General features: G+C 43.3%; 2 protein-coding genes across 2 annotated transcripts; one reads left to right on the top strand and one right to left on the bottom strand.

Annotated features, from left to right (window-relative positions):
• The first annotated feature begins 269 nt into the window (after positions 1-269).
• Positions 270-14,311, top strand: pusl1 (pseudouridine synthase like 1). The gene is made up of 8 exons (XM_070959347.1): positions 270-1,011; positions 1,089-1,149; positions 2,455-2,642; positions 6,698-6,847; positions 9,064-9,234; positions 12,926-12,980; positions 13,161-13,323; positions 13,728-14,311. Exons 1-8 carry the CDS (start codon positions 956-958, stop codon positions 13,790-13,792), a joined length of 909 nt encoding a protein of 302 aa, XP_070815448.1. The 5' UTR covers positions 270-955; the 3' UTR covers positions 13,793-14,311.
• LOC139329170 (ATP-dependent RNA helicase DDX19B) lies at positions 14,266-20,189 on the bottom strand. The gene is made up of 12 exons (XM_070959346.1): positions 19,977-20,189; positions 19,448-19,487; positions 19,271-19,360; positions 18,998-19,133; positions 18,657-18,749; positions 18,421-18,523; positions 18,149-18,263; positions 17,810-17,987; positions 17,369-17,606; positions 16,971-17,133; positions 16,310-16,501; positions 14,266-16,132 (listed from the first exon to the last, which is right to left on the bottom strand). The coding sequence occupies exons 1-12, from the start codon at positions 20,031-20,033 to the stop codon at positions 16,071-16,073; spliced, it is 1,467 nt and encodes a 488-aa protein (XP_070815447.1). The 5' UTR covers positions 20,034-20,189; the 3' UTR covers positions 14,266-16,070.
• Positions 20,190-20,970: the final 781 nt, after the last annotated feature.

The following is a 20,970-nucleotide window of genomic DNA, read 5'->3' as shown; positions in this document are numbered from 1 at the left end:
AGCTTTGTCTGAAAAAGGAGAAAGTCTGTTTAATTATCCGTATAATTTTGTTAATAGAGTAGGTTTAATGTCAGAGGTCTGTTTTTCTTCTTCTTTGTTTTTTCTTTATTTCATGTTGTCCACATCCTGTTACAGTGATCTTGCTCGTGTCTTTATCCCGCTCGCAGCTTACGCATCTCCTCTAAATCAAAGTCTCTGGTCTCAGTGATTTGTGGGCAGCTGGCTGCGGCTTGTCGGAGTGCTACCCCCACCTCCTGTGGGTTGACGTCATCAAAAAGGGACCGACAGGACGACAACCTCAGATAAGTCTTCTAGGGGATACCAAGAAGGAAACATTACGCCTGAAACAATACATTCATGTCAACACACGTAGTACTTTTGACAATTTATGTCACGTGCATGAATGTGGCCATACAGGAAGCATGATGTACAGGCAGCGCGCGGACAAACCTGTGGACAAAGATGGGCAGAGGCGTCATGTCCACGTGCGTTTGAGCTTGTGTGACTTGCTGAATGTGACTGTGTCAGAGTGATTTTATGTTTGCTCTGTTATCGAGTTAATATTAAGAACAGATACTGACTAGAGTGACACACTAATCCGCTCTGTTCATCTATCATCCGAGACGCTGCAAACAGCCGTCTGAAATGTTCTTCCGGACTACAAATTAAACTACGAGCCTACTCGGAAATGTACGCGTTGGCGCTCACGTCGCTGTGTTGTCTCTGCTGCTGTCTGTCGCGTCTCTTCAGTCTGTAAACACATGAGTGCTTCACCAGAGGTTTGTATAAGTCGTCCTTCACTGAGTGACAGCCCTCCATCTCAAAGCCTGAACCTGCACCTACACGCGACACTTATGTCAGAGTTGTAGCCGGAAAAGGCTTTTTTGATGTGACGTTTCACTTTTGCTAACGCGGACGATATGATGAAGAAGTGTCATAAGCGCTTGGAGGGACCATGACCAACCGGGCACGTTATCTCATCTTCTTCCAATACATTGGCACAAATTACTGGTAGGTTATACTGCAGGATAACTGGTTACTGTCACTGGTGTTACTGGTTTATTATTTGATTGTCATTATCTCTGCAGCGGTGCAGTGAAAGTGCCTCCACGTCAGCTGAAAGGGAAAGGAGTGCAGGATCATTTGGAGGTAACTTTCACTGAAAATGATGCAGTTGTCTGTATCAATTAATCAGTTAGTGGTTTGGTGTATAAAATGTCGATCAGTGTTTCACAAATACCAAGATGACACCCTCAAATGTCTCGTTTTGTCCACAACCCAAAGATATTCAGTTTACTGATATAGAGGAGTGAAGAAACCAGAAGAAATGCCCATTAAGGAAGCTGGAATCAGAGAATTTTGACTGTTTTTTCTTAAAAAATTACTTAAACTGATTAATCAATTAGCAAAATTTAACTGAATAGTTGACAGTTCATTGATTTAGCCCTGTTCATGATGAGTTCCTGAATACCATTCATCATACAGATAATGATGCATTAGAAGAAGAAGAAGACAGACATACTTTTATTGATCACTGCACACACATGCTACAGGAGGAGACTGCACACATGACATGCCTACTGAAATTATTTTCTCCGCATTTGACCCATCCTGGTTAATCCTTCCTCCATGGCAGACCGGGAGCGGTGGGCTGCCAGCTGACACCTGGGGACCCATTTCCTTTTTGTCACCATTGGTGGTCAGGTGTTGATCTTCTTGCATGTTTTTAGTGGGTTTTTTTTATGGAGTATGCCCCAGGTGAACACGGGGAGAACATGCAAACTCCACACAGACACCCCCCCCCCCCCCCCCCTTAAAGGGCAGCAGACACAGAAGGCATGGTGGAAGGAATGCCCACAGCGCCCCAGGCGGGAATCGAACCCGGGACCCTCTAGCTTTGAGGTGACAGTGTTACCACTGGTCAACAGTGCCACCAAAGTTTAGTTAAGGTTGGGCAGCAGCATCCATGTCTAATGTGATGTGATGTGAACTAACCAACAGTGCTGTGATAAAGCCGACCTTCCTGAGAGTTCTCGTGTTCAGTTTTCTGCTGAGGTGTTGATCATTTGATCGTTTGGAGGCTTCAGCTTTTGGTGCTGCTGAATTGTTTGGATATTTTTCTGTTTCTCAGTGGTGACAGCAGATTGCATGTTGGTGATCCTGTGAAATGAAGCACTGTGTAACCAAATGGTTTTGACGGAGGCGTGAAAGGATGCAACAAGTGTCAGATAGAAGTGTGCTCAGCGAGCACCAGCTTTAACAGCAGGACAACTCCTCAGATACAGTGCCAAAATACTCAAGCTCAGCCCTGGGGTTCAGGCAGGGGTTACACTGTCGACCTTGAGGACCTTTGCTGCATGTCATCACTCTCTCCCCTCATTTCCTGTCAGCTCTCTGCTGTCTATCTAACACTGCATTTCTAATAATGATGATGTGCTCTCTGTGTGCATGCAGGATGCAATAAGGAGGCTGAGGCCAATCAACCCAGTCTCTCTGTCAGTGTCCAGCAGGACAGACACGGGTGTCCACGCCCTCTCTAATTCTGCCCACTTCGACCTCCAACGAAAGAACGATAATCCGCCGTTTACAGAGGACGTTCTTGTTGGGGCCCTTAATTTCCACCTCAGGATGGAGCAGATCAGGTGAGTCAAACTGCAAAAGTTCTGCCACAGAAAGTCCACTGTCAGACAGTTTCTGTGATATTAGTGATTTGAATTATTTGGTTGTCACATCCTCTCACCCTTAAGAATGAAACTGTGATACCAGGAGGGAAGAAATCAAAAACTCCATCATTCAATCCACAATGATTTAAACATCGAACTGGTCTTGGACATGTGACCAGAAATGGACTTTCCTAAAACAGAGAGTTGTTTGTTCCTGTCACACGTAGCTCTTAAAGGTGCACTGTGCAGGACTGTCCTGAATAACAGTGTGTAGACTCGTACTAAAGTAATCTCTCTCAGTCATCACTTATGACCCACTACAGGTGTGTGGTGATGTATTTACCTGCAGAGACTCTGCCCTCTGCTTGCGTTTTCTTCTTCTTTTGCTGTGTTTGGTACATTTCTGAGCTGCAACCTTTGGGCAGTGGAGTAGAGTAGCTTTTAATTCATATATGGGAAAATGCCATTAATACATGTTAACACGTTGTTTGATCAGATATTTACAAAATAGCTTGTCACTCATTTTCCCCACAGGTGATCAGGTTGACCGCTCTTGAGTCGCTGCCTTATGAAGGTGTGTGATGCTTCAGGTGCTCCACTGGGCTGTATGTGCTCTGGTGACTGCGGTCAGGGAGGAGGGCCCCAGTTTGAATGTTGTGTTGACAAATTGAGCTGACAGTTCCTACAGTGTAAACCTTTAGGATGTGGATAAAACATCAACATCACAAATGTGTGTAGATTTATGAAGCTCAGCAGCCGGCAGATAACTTTACACTAAACAAACCCAGAGCATCCTTCAGTCTGCTGTGTTCTCCATAGCTAACATCATGTCAGATGGTGACTATTGTGTGTTTGCCACTCAAAAGGGGAGTAACCATGGTGACTGCCACACATAGTGACATCATGTACCAACCATCTGTCACACACCAAAATCATCCCATTATCAATGTGAATGATTTTGTCGTTTGCCTTCTTTGTGGTGAAGAAACGCACTTACCTGTAGATAAAAGAACGACTGAAAATTGGCACACTGACTCACATCCAATGACAATCCTGCACACAAAAACAGCATCTAGAAATCTATTCGTCGATGTGCTGCCTGAGGACACGCCTTCTGCAATGAATTAGAAACAACAGTAGATCTGTGTGGATGTGTCTGTGTTTAATATGTGCTCCAACAGTTAGCGTATACAGCACAGAGCTTAGGTCACCTGTTGAGCATTTAAAGGAAAAGAGCAGCTCGAGTCGTGTGTGTGCATTTCAAATCCTGGCTTCATCTCCTCTGTCTAAACCCCTCACTACACATCAGTGCATTATTCAAAGCCACAGTGACTTTCTTATGAATCCTTTGGCTCAGAGTGCTGTGATACTTTGTGATATTCAGCAGCTTTTCTGCCTGAGAGGAAAAGACAAGAAGCAAAGAGATGCAAACAGAGCAGGACAAAGGGGAGAGGTAGGGGTGAGGGATGAAGGCGAGAGGGGGTGAGGGAGGAAAAAAGTTGGAGCACCAAACAGATGTTGACGCAGCGTGGGCTAAGACAGAGGAGTGAGAGCGTGAAACAGAACGAGCCATTTGGGAGACGGAGCAGAGAGAGGAGAGGAGGGAGGAAAGGGAAGCTCCCAGCATCCTGCTAATCCCTAAACCTGCAGAGAGAAGGTTGGAAAGGATTATCCCTGCTCTGCCTTTTGGTCTATAGCATCCATTAATACACACACACACACACACACACACACACACACACACACACACACACACACACACACACACACACACGGATACACTAGCTAAATGGAAAATACCGTCTTGATTAGAATGAACCCTGCTGAGAAACATGCTGCACAAACACAAACTTTTTGTTCTGAACGGCGTTATATGTTATGAAGCTGCTTCATGAAGCAGAATTATTTATGGGCTCTGAACTTCCTTATATACACAGAGCCAAAAGCATTCAGCTGCCAGTAATGTTCATACACACTCAGATTGGATAGACGTTTCATTCTCAATCTGTCCTGAAGACACTCTATCAGATCTGGCACCCAAAAAAAACCCCATCTTTTCACATCTTTCTTGGAGGGAAGAAGTAAGCAAAGAGTTTTTGTTACAGCAACAATCAGAATATGGCTCCTGGCGCGTAGCTTTGGTCTGCTGCCTCCTGAGATTGAGTGCCAAATCAAGATTGAAGCATAGACTGCACACTGTAAAAAATATCCCTCCAGTCGGGGTCACTTGCCGTGAAAAGGGGCCTCAATTAGCCTAAAACGAACAACCTTTTTTCCCCACGAGGGGAAACTGCTGAGTAGCAAAGTGGTTCCATGCCAAACAATGCCCCAGTTCCCAAATGAGTGAGGCCGTGCTTTGTACGCTGCTTATGAAAATTTTATGTGTGTGTGCGCGTGTGCACGTGTGTGTGTGTGTGTGTGTGGTTTAGGGGCCAGGCAAAGGTTGTCGCTTCACATTGGAGCAGGCGCTAAAGGCAGATGCAGGGGTTTCCTCTGCCACGTGTCACACCTAATCTCTTCCCCTGGAAACGTAACCTAGTTTCTCAGACTGTGCACTAGCACAGGCACACACATATAGACTGTACATGCACTGCTGTGTACAGACAACAAGATGTATGTGCACATACATGGGATGTTAATAATCGCTCATCATTGCTCCCACTGCTCTGTACACTCATACATACTAACACACACCTACCCCTTGTCACTCCCTGCTCTCTGTAACGCACACGCACACACATGCATGAATGAATGCAGATAAACATTACATGGTGTTGGTGGGGCACATTCAGACGGGCGCAGCTAGCTGCAGCTCTTTGTTCTTTTCAGTTTACAGATGTAAGCATTAAAGATTCCCACCTGTCACTGTATCCTTACTGTACAACGCATCTCTGCCTCATCGGAGAGAGGTATGACTTCTTTTGTCAGCTGTGAGCATGCGAGGAATGACAATGAAACCGGGCATTAAGACACAGGGGTTTTGTGTTGTGTTGCTCAGCTATACTTTGGACCATTTAGAAAGAAATTTGCTGCAGCTGCAACAACCCTGATCTCCTTCTCCCTCATATGGAAGCCCAGACGTTATGTAACCAATATGAACTCGACCTAAGGCTTAAATCTGGATGGTGGACTTTCACGCAGTGTATTCTAGAGCCACAACGATTAGTCGGATAATCAGTTTGTCGATCGAAAGAAAATTAATTGGCAACTATTTGGATCATCGATTGATCACTTCCTCATTTTTCAGGAAAACGTGTCAAACATTTGCAGCCTCTTAAATGGAAGGATTTGCTGCTTTTCTTGCAGTAAATGAGGAGTCTTTAGATTTTGGACTGTTTGTTGGACAAAGGAAGCAAATTAAACTGTGATGAGCATTCTTCACATTTCTTTCTTCTTTAGAAGTCTGTTGTTTTATTACCAGCATTGTTTGGTTCAGCGTTTGAGCAGCCACACTTTGCACAAAGTAGATTCAGTTACATGTGTAGGACTTTGATCAGACTCCAGATTTTCACACACACTCATAAATTGATCCACACTGGTTGATTTAACCATCAGAGGAAATTGTGGCTGACCACATGAGAGTTATCACATGACCTATCCCTGCCTGTGTGCCTTTGTGTGAGCAGACACACAGGAAGTGTCCTGGTAGTTGTACCCTTGATGGAGTCCCATCAAAGAGCTCCATCCTCTTGATTCTGTTGTGATGCTAACTGTGTGAGCATAAGCACTTGGCTCTTTAGGGTTCTTGGCAGCCCGTTTAGGACTCTGACAATGGATGAGCTTTTGTGTAAAAAGCTGCAGCGTTGGCATTTTGGACAATGACTTGTGCACAGTTTTTCTTGCCGGCAGTACAGAATGAGAGCATTAACACCATCTGTGCCTGGAGACTGCTTCAGTCTGAGGAAGAAGTGTAAACAGCCACCACAATGTAAATGTTTGATATCATTTTCTGTGATTTTGGAAGAAATGTCTGCACGTTAATAATCCAGTTTTTCAGGCCTTTCACTCCAGCCGCTCTTTTGTCACTCTGCCAGGGTCACCCGTGCCCACCGCGTGCCTGATGATTTCCACGCCCGTTTCCGTGCCCAGTCTCGGACGTACGTCTACCGGATCGCTCTGGGACTCCCCTGTCGCTTTCTGTTTCCCCTCACAGACAGCAGTCTCTGCTGGAACCTCCACACCGCGTGAGTTACCCCACCTTAATACACCGCCCCTCCCTTCATTCATTCATCTGTCTTTTCATCCTTTCATTTGTGTGCATGATGATTTCCCTCAAGAAATGAAATGAATCCAGCTCAGACTCGAGCCCAATCTAACAAGTAGGTACACACACACACACACACACACACACACACACACACATACACACACACACACACACACACACACACACACACACCCTCGCTCAGCTCACTCGAAGCCTCGCAGAAACAATGGCACATTAAACACATGAATAATCCACATGTGCCACGCAGGAACGGCAAATTAGGGCCAGTCAAACAAAGTCTTTTATCTGAGCTGACGTCCCTAAAACAAACAATGGAAGGGAAGGGAGAGGATGGAGACTGGAGGACGGATGGACGGATGGACAGAGCACAGAAGGAGGGAAAGAAACAGATGAATTGGCGAACGCTTCACAGCTCAGGCGATATTTTTTTTTTAGCTGCGATTGGAAGGAAGGAGCGTGAAGACACATTTCAGAGAGCGAACGTACGAGCGTTTGTCTGCGCTTCACTTTTTGGGGAAAAGTAGGGCAAGATAAGCTGCAGGCTTATACACATGCAGAACAACACCCACGCACATTACCCTGACTGTGTGTGTGTTTTTTCACTCCTCTCTCCCACCCTTCTCCTTCTATCCGCTACACTTTTTCATCTCTCCCTCTTTCTATTTCTCCTTCCCTCTCTTGTTTCTCTCTCTTCGTTACCCCTCCTCTCATTTTCGGCATCCATCTCGTCCTTCCACCCCTGAGCGTCTCTGCCTCAGCAGCCTCTCTCTCTCCAGTCTTTGATCTGCCGCTCCCTCATCATCACCCCCCATCTCTCCCACTGCAAAAAATATTCATCTCCACTTCACTTTAGTGTTGAATTTAGTCTCCAAATCTTGCATTTCTTCGCACAAGTGAAGTCATTTCATTGTCTCTTTAAGTTTTTCAAGAATGTTTTGAAGCCCAGTGATCATAATGACTTTTTGAAATTACTGAATTGCATGATGGAAGCTAACTCTCGACATATGTTTTTTTCCTTTTTACACCCATATCAGGTTTCGAAACATAACAGATATGTAAGCAATTCTTGGAACATTGTCAGCTTTTGAAAACTATAACAAACAACCTGACACATCATCTCAATGAGGGCTGTAACTTACAATTATTTACCTCATGATTTTTTGATGAATCGGTCACAGTCAAAGTCCCTCAAAGCCCAAGGCAATGACCTTGAATTGAAAACACAGTTTATTAAATTGTAAGTTATAAAACGAAGAGAAAAACAGCAAATGATCAGATTTAAGAAAGCTGAATCAGAGAATAGTTGGTATTTTTGCTGGATAATTGACTTTAGCCTTTAATATATGTCAGAATTTTTGCTGATTATTTTTCTCTTGAATAATTGATCAGTTAATCAATTGTCTCAGCTCTGATCTGCACAAATAAAAAGACGAAGTAACAGTAGTTGGATGAAAACACTACAAAACACACTGTGAGCGTGTATTACAGCGGTGCTTTAATAACAATGCCAACACTTGCTGACATGCTGATGGTGACCATGGTGACCGCTCTAGTGTGTTAGCATGTTGTGAACTGGCACTGAACACAAAGTACAGTTGATGCTGATGGGAATGTCATTCGTTTTGTAGGTATTTGATTTGATTTCAGAAATTGAAGTACTAGAAAAATCCCATGAAATTTTCTCCCTTTCATACTAAGTTATGAAGGATAAACTAGACAGACTTGATCTGGGAAGTATCAGTTTTTATATTTGTCCTTCCTGTGCTCAACCACATCTTCATTCATGACTCTCATGTTGAAGATTTTAGTGAGTGGATCACTCGGCACACTCACTGTATCCCTCCCTCCCTCTCGCTCTCTGTCACATCATATTTAAGCAGTGGCAGCAGCATGAGACTGTAGACAATCTGAGCACCGGCCCACGCCCACTCTCTCCCTCAAATCAGTCGACATGCTCTGCTCTCTCACGTGGCATTCTGCTTCAGAAAGTTTCATATTATGTAAGTCAGCCAATAAAGTATTCCAGTTTGAAAGCAGGGACATGGAGACCTGTCATACTTAATGTGTGCACCGCATCCCAGCTGCAAAAGTTCCTCTAAGAAGTCTGCCTCCTCCTGAGGAAAATGTATTTCATGGTCACTTAAAAGAAAACTTAAAAAATGTTTGTTTCAGGGAGCTGGATGTGGGAGCCATGCGCGAGGCGGCCGCCCTGCTGATAGGGCATCACGACTTCAGCAGCTTCAGGGCAGTCAACTCTGACATGCCTTTTAAAAGCCCTGTAAAGACGCTGGATGTGGCCAGCGTACAGCCAGGAGGCTCCTTCGTACAGGCTCACTTCCACAGGTAGGCTAAATGCATTCATGCTAATCACACTGGCTATCAGCAGGCAGCACGGGTTGCCTGCTGCAGCTGTAAACGGTGCTGATGAGAGCCGAGAGAGTGAACCAGAACTGTCGAGTTGCAGACGTAAAACCAAAACAATGAGCGAAAGACACTAAAACACTACATATACAGTAACTAGCATAGGGGAACTGCAGAGTGGGTGATAATGTGTTTCTTTTACACTACACAGAGTCTTTTGTCATTATGAAATATTGATTAGTGCAGCTTTAAGATGAAATACTGAGAATATCTAATAACACTTTGTTTAACATGTGACATTTTTGGAACAACTTGTTATTTGCCTTCTTACAATGAGTTAGACAAGAAAATCAATGCCACTCATGTCTGTATGTTAAATATGGAGCCAGAGCCCGTAGCTTAGCTTAGCTACTGGAAAAGGGGGAAACAGCTAGCCTGGTTCCTGGTAACAAAATACACCTACAAGCACCTCTGAAGCTCACTATTTAACACATTCTGTAGCTGTTTCATAGTTTCCTGTCTTTATGTTAAGCTAAGCTAAGCGTCTGATGGCTGTAGCTTCAGATTAAATGGACAGATATGAGAGCGGTGTTGATTTTTGCATCTCCCTTCTCCAGCATTTATCTGAGTTTGCAGGTGAGAAACCTTTACGAGGTAACTTTCTTGTGGCAGCTGTAGTCACTCGTACTGGTTGGATCGGGTGCCTGCAGGGACATAGTGATCTCTAGGGTGAGATCTAGGGGCGAGCATGAACCTCTGAGCTTGTTGTGTCCCCCAGTAAAGCTTGTTGCTGGCAGGTGAAAAGCACAGAGGCTGTCACAGAGATAGCATGTGGCTTTCTGCAGCCTCCCCTGGCCAGCAGTGGAGTTAGCAGTAACACAGTGACCAGGGAACTGATTATTCCAAACTGGAGAAAAGAACCAAGAAAATAAAGAAATAATGCATGTGCCTTTCCACTCCCCAAAAGACACATCTTATGTTTCTCAATCTTGCATCAACTTATGCTCAAGAAGTTGGCCAAAGTTTTGAATCATTTACAGTCACTCCACTCAGCCAACTGTGCACATACAGCCAAGAACATTTCCCTTCCAGCCTTCAGTCACTCAGTGGGATGTTTGATGTGATATTTAGGTGAATCACAGGTCAAATAGACTCAAAACTAATCTTTTTCAAATGAAATGTTAAAAAAAAAACTGTAGCTGCTGTGAGAACTGAATCATATCCAGCTCAAAACAGCCTGTCGCTCCTTCATTAAAATGCTAAATATCAAAGCAAGAAAATGTGTGTTGTTGTGCTTACTGCTGCATCTTAGATCATACAAGCAGAAGTGTATTTGTTTGTGTTCATTAATGTGCTGTGTGTGTGAGTGTGTGTGATGCAGGTTTATGTACTTTAGACAGTGAAGGGCAACATAATGCGTAGCAGAGATGGAGGTGGGGGTGCTGGGAGAGAGAGGGTGAGGTGGGGCGCCTTTGGGAGATTACACATCCACGGGGGTCACTCTTTATGTCAAATGTCACTTTCATTGGCATTAATTATTTGCAGTGAAAACATGGTGCACAATATGGACATGAGTAAATGTCACAGAATCCCTTAACCCCAACTCATGTGGTGCATTAACAAGCTGTGAGCATCAGATCTGTCACATAGTGTATTTGCACAAAAGTGTCCACAGTTGCATTTTCACCTGCTAACTGAGCTGCGTGTTTATTTTCATCATTATTCTAAGTGACAGTGATAAAACGAGGAGAAACGAGGAGAAACTGAGCTGTGGTCGGACTACATATTGGATCCTGAAACAGGCAGCTGTGGTTTGTGAGACTGTTCTCTGATCTCTGCTCAACATGGAAAACATGGAGTATTTTTCCCCCGGGGAAAGGTTGATGTCGTTGTCGTACATAAGTGAACAGTGCTCCATTCAGAGCTTTGTGTTGGCCATACTGTACATTAACTGTGTGTTCACTTCTGGGTGGGATTTATTGTAAATTTAATCTGCTGCTGACTGGAAAATAACTCAGTGATAAGTGCATGTAAGATTTGGTTGTACTCTAAATATAAGTATTGTATAGTGCAGCATTGTAGGAAATAAGTTATCACCATATTCTGATTCAGATTAAAATATCTCAACAGCTTTTGGACAGATACTCATGAAGTTCTGCACAGACGTTCATGGTTGAATCCTGCAGACTCAAGTGATCCTGTAACTCTTCCTGTTGCACCATCATGAGGTTGATGCTCCAGCCATTGGATGAAATGGCGTGAAATTTGGTACAGACATGCTCAGGATGAATTATCATCACCTTGGTGATCATTTAACTTGTCCTCTAGTACCATCAGAGGGTCAACATTTTCATTGGCCCAGTACAAATGTAATGACATTCCCACCAGCTGCAGCTGCAGTTGTGTTTTGTTTTTGTTTGCTAATTAGCAAACGTTAGCGCACAAACAGGCTGAATTAGACCTGGTCAACATCAGCATTTATTTGTTAGTATTGTCATTGTGAGCATGTTAGCTGTTAGTGTGACTGGAGGCTAATTGTCATGTTGTTTCAGAAATGACTTAAACAATTAATCGATTACCAAAATAGCTAAACAAATTGATACATCAATTAATCCTCTCAGCTTTATTTCAGCCAATTTTTCAGACGAGTAGAAGAGTTTAGTTTTGATGGGAAAAGCAGACATTACGAGACATAAATGCAGGATTATTAGAGTATTAGTCAGTATTAGTGTCATTATCTTTGTCATTAACATGTCAAGCACTGTGTCAAAAGACACTCACAGATGCAACATGAGACACAGCCTCCGTCCGTCCATGTGCAGATACTGTCCCTCACCAGAGCCCACGAGCTAACAGCCCTGGATAAATCTGTCTCTGCGCTCCTTACATGTCAAATGTAATCAGACAGCAAGCGCTGAGTCAAATTTGCATTTGACCCAATTCTTCCCATGTGTATGTTTGCTCAGTTCGCTCTATCCTCCCCAAAATATAAAGTCAGTCAGTTCGGTGAAGAAGAAGAAAAAAAAAGAGGCTGCTGTGACTTAAATGTTGAAAAATTGAATGTGAAGAAACAGATCCTTTTTTTTCTTTTATGACAATACAGATAATCCTGTTGGGCCTAAGCTGCAGTGGCGTATTCAGCATGTGACATTTAAACAAATGTGTGCACGAGGAGAGTCCCCGGCTCTATCTGATGCCTGGCATGAGCGTGAATGTCACATCAGCCTCTGACTCTGTCCACACAGTCGGGCAAAACACTGAGAAATCCAACAAACGAGAGATAAAGCAGACTTGTCGTAACATGTAGGAATTGTTTGGAAAGCGCAGGTGTCACTCTGATCCACCGTCCTCCTATGTGGTTATCCTTATGTGACTGAGCATTGCTGTGTTACATCTGACAACCATTCAAGATATTCTTGTTCTTCTGTGGTGACACGTGAACCCCTGCAGCAAGATTTAGCATTTCTTTAGTGTGACACATCCAGTCATTGATGTCAAGAGGGCTGTCGTGCCTTCAGGTCTTGATTTATCATTATAAATGAGTTTTGAGAAGGTGCTTTAAAGCCTTATTTGCACCAATATATAGATTAACACAGAAAAATAAACAGTGGTGACATAATTGTTCACACATTTTTGTAAATTTTACACCAGCTGTGTTTTTGTTTCTTCGCAGAGAGATACTGTTCTGGGAGCTGACTTTCACGAGCAGATCTTTTCTCTATCGGCAGGTCTGTTCCTCTTATTGTCCTCAGTTACTTCAAAATCTGTGAAATCTGTGTTTGCTGCTGCTCATTGTAAGTAAGTAGCGCCACCTGCTGGTGATTACTGGCACACATGGTCGATCAGCATAATGGGACCAGTAAAATGTCAGTTTTTTGTGATATTTCTGGATTGGTCCTGTGCTCCAGGTGCGGAGGATGGCAGGGGTCCTGGTGGCGGTAGGCCAGGGGCGGCTCTCGTTGGCCCAGGTGAAGGACATACTGGAGGCTCGAGACTCTCTGGCCTACCCACAGGGCGTGTGTGCTCCAGCCCGTGGCCTCTTCCTCACCAGGGTGGACTACAGAGAGACAGGTGAGGGGGCTGACTTAAAAGAATCAAAATATAAAAAATAGGAAAAGGCCACTTTCTTAGAGTCCAAGATGACACCATCAAATAAATTGGGGTTTTTTTTCCAACCAACAGTCCAAAACCCAAAGATATTCACATTATAATAAGAAAAAACAGAAGAAAAAGCAGCAATCCTCAAGAGAGACAATCAGTTATCTAAATAGTTCAATCATTTTCTTTCAAACTCTCCACCTTTACATGTAAAGCATACAGTTAGTGTTTGCTGACACCATCAATAAGGTGCTGCTTGAATTAGTTTCATCATTTTTTAGGCTGTTTGTGGCATTATTTCAGAGTGAGTCCTTCTTTGTGTCCGTCTTTCAGTATCAGGGCGCCTCAGATCTGTTTCCCCTTCTTTGCCTCCTCAGACCTGCAGCTTTCACCACAGGCATCAGAGGAGCAGATTATCTCCAGTGGAAACTCAGAGGATTAACTCTACCTCCTTCAGTCATGTTGATAAACTGTATTTCCTCACTACTGTATGCAATGACTGCAATGACATTTTGTATTTATATTTTTTTCCCCCACACGTATACGAATAAACATTAGTCGACGTACAGATGAACATCTACATATTCTTTAATTCAACATATTAAGAATACAGAACTGTGTCCATGAACGCAGCTTAGCTACAGAATACCACACACCTTGAACCTATCATTGTCTACACATGACCTTTAGGTGACAACAGACAACTTGCTTCAAGCCTAGTTAGGCAGTGTTACTCGTATGTATACATGTATGAACTGGGTTTTGGTAGGTTCTGACAATTATCAAACAAGGTATACAACATGTGGAGACGAGTGTTAGATTCTATAGCCAAAACTGCTTTGTGTGTCCATGGCTCTCGTACAGTGGTATTACATTATGGATCAACAAAGTGCACACACTCTCACTGGTAATGTATACATCCAAATGTCCAAATAAAACTGCATACACTGCTTCTTTACCCAAAAGTCTTCACAGACCATTATTGTGGATTTTCATCACACTCGCACTTGCTTCTAATTTGGCTCCATCTGCTCATTGAGTGATTTTCAGCAAGTTGTCTGTAAACAGTCCACTAAAACCGGACCACCACCAGCGGCCGTCTGTGCACCGGTGGCAGCCAGATGAGGTTTGTAAAAGGTTCAGACTGACCAATCACTGCCCTTGATGTTCCAGCGTATTGGTCAAATACACCAGACGTCGCACTGTTTCCATAATTTTCCTACAGTCACCCACTGATGCAAGGCTAACTGATTTCGGCTCACTGTATACGAAGTGCTGCACCTGTCAAAATTGAACCTCATGAGGAATGTTTGTGCACTTCTTAGAAGTGTCATTAATTCAGTCACACTATTTCTTTAACCTAAAATTTTAAATATGTACACAAGTACATGTTTTCTATCCATGCGACCATGTTGGAGCAACACAGTGAATCTGATTGGCATAGGTCCTCAAGTCAATTCAGCATTTGGTTTCAAGAAGAATTCACACATCCTAAAGACGCCCATAATTCAATATATAGTCAAAATTTCAAGTGTTAGCCAGAATATTAAGCCCGATGTCTTAGAATATCAGTAACAAAATCATATGTATATATAATGCACTTGAGGAAGGCATTGCGTATATTTTGTTAAACTCACAATCCTTAACAGCACAGTCTGGGTGAAGAATGTAACTGAGCTGAAGTCAAACTGGAGACCCTGATTGAAAAGATTGTGTAGGACAGTGAGACACAAAGGGAAACTGATCACATCAGACCTTAATGGCCACATTTTGGATTAAAATGAGGTTTAACGAGACAGATGAAGGAAAAAAGAAGACGAATGATTAATGCTCAGTGGTGGCGCCAAGCCTGTCCTGATAATGGCCATAATTGTTTTTTTAAATGATATAAATAACATGCGTGTGAGGTGTGGTTGGCTGATGATTGATTACTGACTCAACAGAAACGTCTAAATGAGTTAGTTGTGTATTATCACTCTAGGCAGCCTTTTTTTGGCATTTGACTACACACCCTGATGCTAAAGCTGAGGTTAATTCAGGATTAATTTCTGTCATGTGAATACAGGTCGATAGTATTCGACAATAGCTATCACAGGTTGATAAGTTTGCATAGACCCTTGAAACCCAACCACCACCATCTCAACATCATAATCTTAGTGATTAAACTACCGCTCAGAGCAGCATACCCAACTTCACCCTTTGTACTTTTGGTCAATACAGAGCATGATAAATGCTGTAATAAGTCTACATGATACAGTTACATTCAATTATACTTTGTTCCTGTTAAAATGAGAAACTTTGTGGCACGTAAAATGGCTATTTTTCTATTCAGGTTATTTGTGAACCTCTTTACAGAGTAGTTCGTATCATGCCACCACTACAGCCAACACCAAAAAGTGTTTTTTTAAAGTCATGTGTGGTCAGTAAAACAGAGTCCACTATAGCTGCTCCTGCAGCATCACAACACACAGCAATAAACTCAGACTTTATTCAAAGAGGTACAAAGAGTGAAATGGGGTATGTTTCAGAGACTTACAAAACACTCGTCTGAGAGGAGACATGTCCACGTGTAAACATACGCTGTGTTTGTGGTTTTGCTCTTTTCTCCGACGGCTAAAAAAATAAAAGCATAAAACACTGCAGGAGCGTACAGTCCTTGGAGAGCGAGGGGGCGAAGGGAAGTCGGGCCGGCGTCCATCATGCGATAAATGCTGCTCCCTTTAGCTGGCGATTTTCTCAATTTCATCCAGATCATCTGTGTCTAGTTTTTCAATTTTCTTACCTGCAGAGGGAGAAACCACAGAGAACCGCGGGGTTCGTTTAGAGGCTTGACATATGGCTGATCACTAAACAGCCACCACTGTCAACTGTTGAGCAGACTCACACTCCAGATCAGCTTCATCCTTTGTGTGTGTGTGTGTGTAAGAAAGTGTGTGTATTGTCGCAACTGCAGACTTACTGAAATGCTCCTGGATCCTGTTGAGGATGTTCATGCTCATCCTGCTGTCCACCATGTTGATGGCCAGTCCCCTTTTGCCAAATCGACCCGTGCGGCCGATCCTGTGCAGGTATGTCTCGTTGTCTGGGTTACCATCCTTGTCTACTGGCAAGTCAAAGTTGATCACCACAGAAACCTGCTCGACATCGATACCTGAATGTGTGAGAGGAGTGGGAGAAAGATAAAATACACAGGTAGTACTGGATTATTTATATTTCACTGTGGTACGTGCACCCAACGCATGTTTCATTCTGCTATCTAATGGATTTCATGTGAGCAATAAGATGTTTGTTATTATATGTATGTCATCAAACCTTTCAAGAAATTTTAGGTCCAGTCAAGATGGAGCACAAACAGTGCAGTATGCACATTGTTTTGTTGAAGTTTTTCACTCCATTAAATTACAAATTGAAAGCATAAAATACATTTAAGGGTGTTTACATCCACATCCAATGAACCAGGTGCAAACTGTAACTCCTTATATACCTAGGGTAAAAAGGGCCACAATTCCTACACCCTTTACCCAAAATGAATCTGAACGCTTTATTGTTATTAATCATGGAGAAAATGGCTGAAGCAGAAAGCCACATGATGTGAGGATGCTGATTCTGGTCCTTCTTACCTCGAGCACAAACATTTGTGGTGACCAGGACCTTCTCCTTGCCATCTCTGAAGCGGTCGATGACAGCAGCCCTCTGCTCCACCTGCATCTCTCCACTGAGCAGCGCCACCTGGTGGCCCTCTCTGGACAGCTCCCCTGCCAGCCAGCCTGCAGTCTTCCTTGTCTGGATCACAAAGAGCAAAGTATTGTTACTACTTCCCCAGCAAACTAGGCGCTCATGTGTTCTTGTTATATCTCTCCACTGAGCAGCACAGGCTACACTTTTACACCCTCTCCTCTCTGCACTTCAGTCAATTTTCAGTCAGTTTTTTTTTAAGAAAGCATGCCTTTGAAACCCACTGGAGGGCTGCAGGGTTCAGAGGGTTAATATAAATGATGTGTGAAGTGAAAGAACTCACGTGGCAGAATATCATAGCCTGGGCGATGGTGATGGCTCCGTAGATGTTGCAGAGGGCCTGGAACTTCTCCTCCCTGCTGTTGCACAACACATAGTACTGTTTGATGGTATCCAGCGTCTCCTCCTCTCTCTTCAGCTTGATGATGTTGGGGTCTGGCACGATGCGCTGGGCAAAGTGCCACACTGTTTCTTCAAATGTGGCTGAGAAGAGCAACATCTGGCAGTTTTTGGGCAGCATCCTGTGTGGCAGAGAAGCAAAAAGATGATGGTGGCTAAAATTACAATTTATGTGAATGTGAACACCCTTGGTACATGTCAGCAAAACAGTACATGAGCTCATACATGATCCTAATTTTTTTTCCCCAAGACTTTGACACAGGAGTGCTTTTCCATTTAGGATGTGTTGAGAATGTTTCTCCTCAATGCTGGTGCTTTTTCTGACCTCTGGATGCGGATGCTCTGGTCCTGGTGGCCCTGTGTGGCGATCATGACGTCGGCCTCATCCAGCACAAACACCTTGATCTTCTTGGGGTCTATGAACTTGAATTTACTACACCAGTCCAACATGGTCCCGGGTGTGCCAATGACTATCTGTTCCTGCAGCTTCATGCCCCGCTGCACTGAAACGATCACAAAAAAGAAAAAAAAAAAAAAAAAAAAAAGCTCTCATCAACACACAGGGAGATGTTTTCAACAAAAAGAAAACCAGATAAAATTTACTTTGATAATATCTTCATTATCTATCACAGATGCAGCATTGTAGAGAGAAACAAAGCCTTACATTTGTTTCCTCTGATGGCGTAGACTAATTTGACCTCCGGGTAGTGTTTGCCCATCTGCTCGATTACCTTGCCAGTCTGAAGTGCCAGTTCATATGTGGGTGACACACACAGGCACTGATAGAGAGGAGTGAAATGAGAGGAAGAAGGATTTAGGACGTTCTCAAGCAGAATAATTATTGTGAGAGACAAGTAGGAGGAGGCAACACATAGTCCAAACAGCAAGTCACACACATCAATTTTGAAACTATTTGAAGGGAAGTGAAATACCAACCTGGGGATATTTGTTGTTGGGATCTACATGACTGAGCATGGCCAGGACAAAGGCAGCTGTTTTCCCTGTTCCTGACTGCGACTGGGCAATCAGATTCTGTGGACTAGAAGGAAACAAGGAATGAGATCACAAGCAAGCAAGCAGCAAAATATTGTATTTATTTCAGTGAACCTACATGACATACTGCTTTGCTGGAGGACTCCACAACATTTCGTATACAGTGAAAGTATACTCACGGTTCGGCCAGCATCATAGGTAAGGCAGTCTCCTGGATTTTGGATGGCCGGTTGAAGCCCATGCCATACACGCCCTGAAGCAGCTGTGGTTTGCTGCACACATGAGAAATTATTTAAATGCCACGCCTCAAAAGATCACCCCATAAAAGGACAGACACAGGGAACACTGCTGGCACAGATATGCTTAAAATCTGGGTCTTAGTGGGAACATTTTGGCTCCAAAACACCTGTTCTGTCAACATGCATGTGTCATCAAAACATGTATCACTGACTACTGATTAATATTAATATCTGACACTGTCAGGCAACAAGAGACGAGAGGTCAGACAGAATTCACTCACAGTCGCAACTCCTCAAAGGACTTGACAGAGTAGAGCGGAGAGTTGGGATCCTTCTGAAGAACTTCCACTTGATTTGTATTATTGACGAGATTATTTCGTATCAGCTTGTTCAACAATGACTGTGCCGCTTTATCCTCTGAAAAACAAGTTATGTTGCAATGAGTGCTACAACTGCAGAGATAGCCAAGCATCTCGATGAAAGACATCCAAGAATGCCGGGCAGCTTCACCAGAAGATGAATGTTTTAGGGTATGTGAATAATAATCTGCCAACCTTTGTCATCGTCATCTGCTGTCTTGTTTTCTCCCTCAGCTTCTGATTTCGCAGCTCCACTGCTGGAGTCTGTTGCGTTTGCAGCCGTGCCTGCATCATTACAAAATATGCTTCTGTTTATATGCAAAACATAACCTGACTATTGCATCTAGCATCAATGGCACTTTACACACTTACCATTTTCTTCTGGTTTGTCTCTAATTTGGAGGCTGCCGATCTGCGGGGGGGGGGGGCACATAAAGTTTAACGTTACACAGCTGTTTTCCGAACAAAACAATGTTTGCATTTTTAAATCCGGACAAACCCCAGGTCACGCCTCTCGTGCTAATACCTGAGCGGCACAAGATGGATCATGATTACTTCTTCATCGGTATCGCTATTTTAAAGCCTCTTGCATCATTTGCTTGCTAGCCAGCTAACTGCTAAAGCTAGTAACTGACGGAGCACGCAGCATCTGAGCGGAAGCTAGCGTGAGTTAACTTCGCTCTCACGACAAACCGAGGCCACCTGGCACTTTGTTTTTAAGTTGATATGAACGTTACTGAGGCTGACCGTCATGGGGGCACATTTATTCACTGGCAGCGCTGTCGTCGCACACAATAAGGCTGAACAGCTAATTTCCGTTTACATTGTACCAGAACGGCCCAAAGCATCCTTTAAATAAGCTAACAACACGTTAGCTCGTGTTGCGTAAGTTAAGGTTTACCGATTCCGCCGCGGCTTCTTGCTCGTCCACCGCCTGGGCCCAGGAGTCCGTTGCCATTGTGGGACAGATTCTTCTTTTGTTATTTCACGAAGGATAATTCAACTCGTAAAGCAAGCTCAGAGTGCGGAGTTAGTAGTGTGAAAGTAACTCTTTCCCACAATGGCGTGCCGAAACAGATTCTGGACACCTGTGCAACCGCTCACATGTCCGGGTAGAATGCAAGTGCGAAACGTCAACAGTTCCCACCTTATTGAAATTTCACACCCGACTGACAAAAGGGCGCAAATGTGACTGTCTCTTAAATTCAGAATTTTACCCCCCCCCCCCCCCCCCAAAAAAAAAATAAATAAATAAATAAATAAATAAATAAATAAATAAATAAATAAATAAATAAATAAATAAATAAATAAAATAAAAATAAAAAATAAAAATAAATAAATAAATAATGACTTAAACACCGTCATTTGAATTTTTGTGTAAAGATTCGGAATTCGGGCTCAATCTCCTCAATTCCCCCCAAAATACTCCTCCATCAAGCCTGTGGGTGGCGCCAAAACGTTCTGCATGAACTCACCCTTCGTAAATGCTGTGCATTTGAACACACACACACACACACACACAGGGAGAGAGAGAGAGAGAGAGAAAGAGAGAGAGAGAGAGAGAGAGAGAGAGAGAGAGAGAGAGAGAGAGAGAGATGCACATTGACAACGAAGCTGATCTGGGTCTGTTTAATCATACTCTTAACATGACATGGACAACTGCATCAGGTACCCAGACCCCGAAGAACCTAAAGACCCCAGGCAATTAGTTTGTAGAAATGTAATTTATTTTTTATTTGCCCCACTAACACACAATACACACTGCCATAGTAAGGGCCACCATTTTTACATTTTTACCTGAGGCTCTGTCTTGTGTCTCAGTCAACGTCAAACATTAATAGTATTTCAGTTGATATCATGCTTAAACTCTACATTCTCCTTAATAAATTGGACTG

Source organism: Chaetodon trifascialis, chromosome 3 (assembly GCF_039877785.1).
Source record: "Chaetodon trifascialis isolate fChaTrf1 chromosome 3, fChaTrf1.hap1, whole genome shotgun sequence".
In the NCBI taxonomy this organism is placed as follows: domain Eukaryota; kingdom Metazoa; phylum Chordata; class Actinopteri; order Chaetodontiformes; family Chaetodontidae; genus Chaetodon; species Chaetodon trifascialis.
This window is presented reverse-complemented; position numbering and strand designations above follow the sequence as displayed.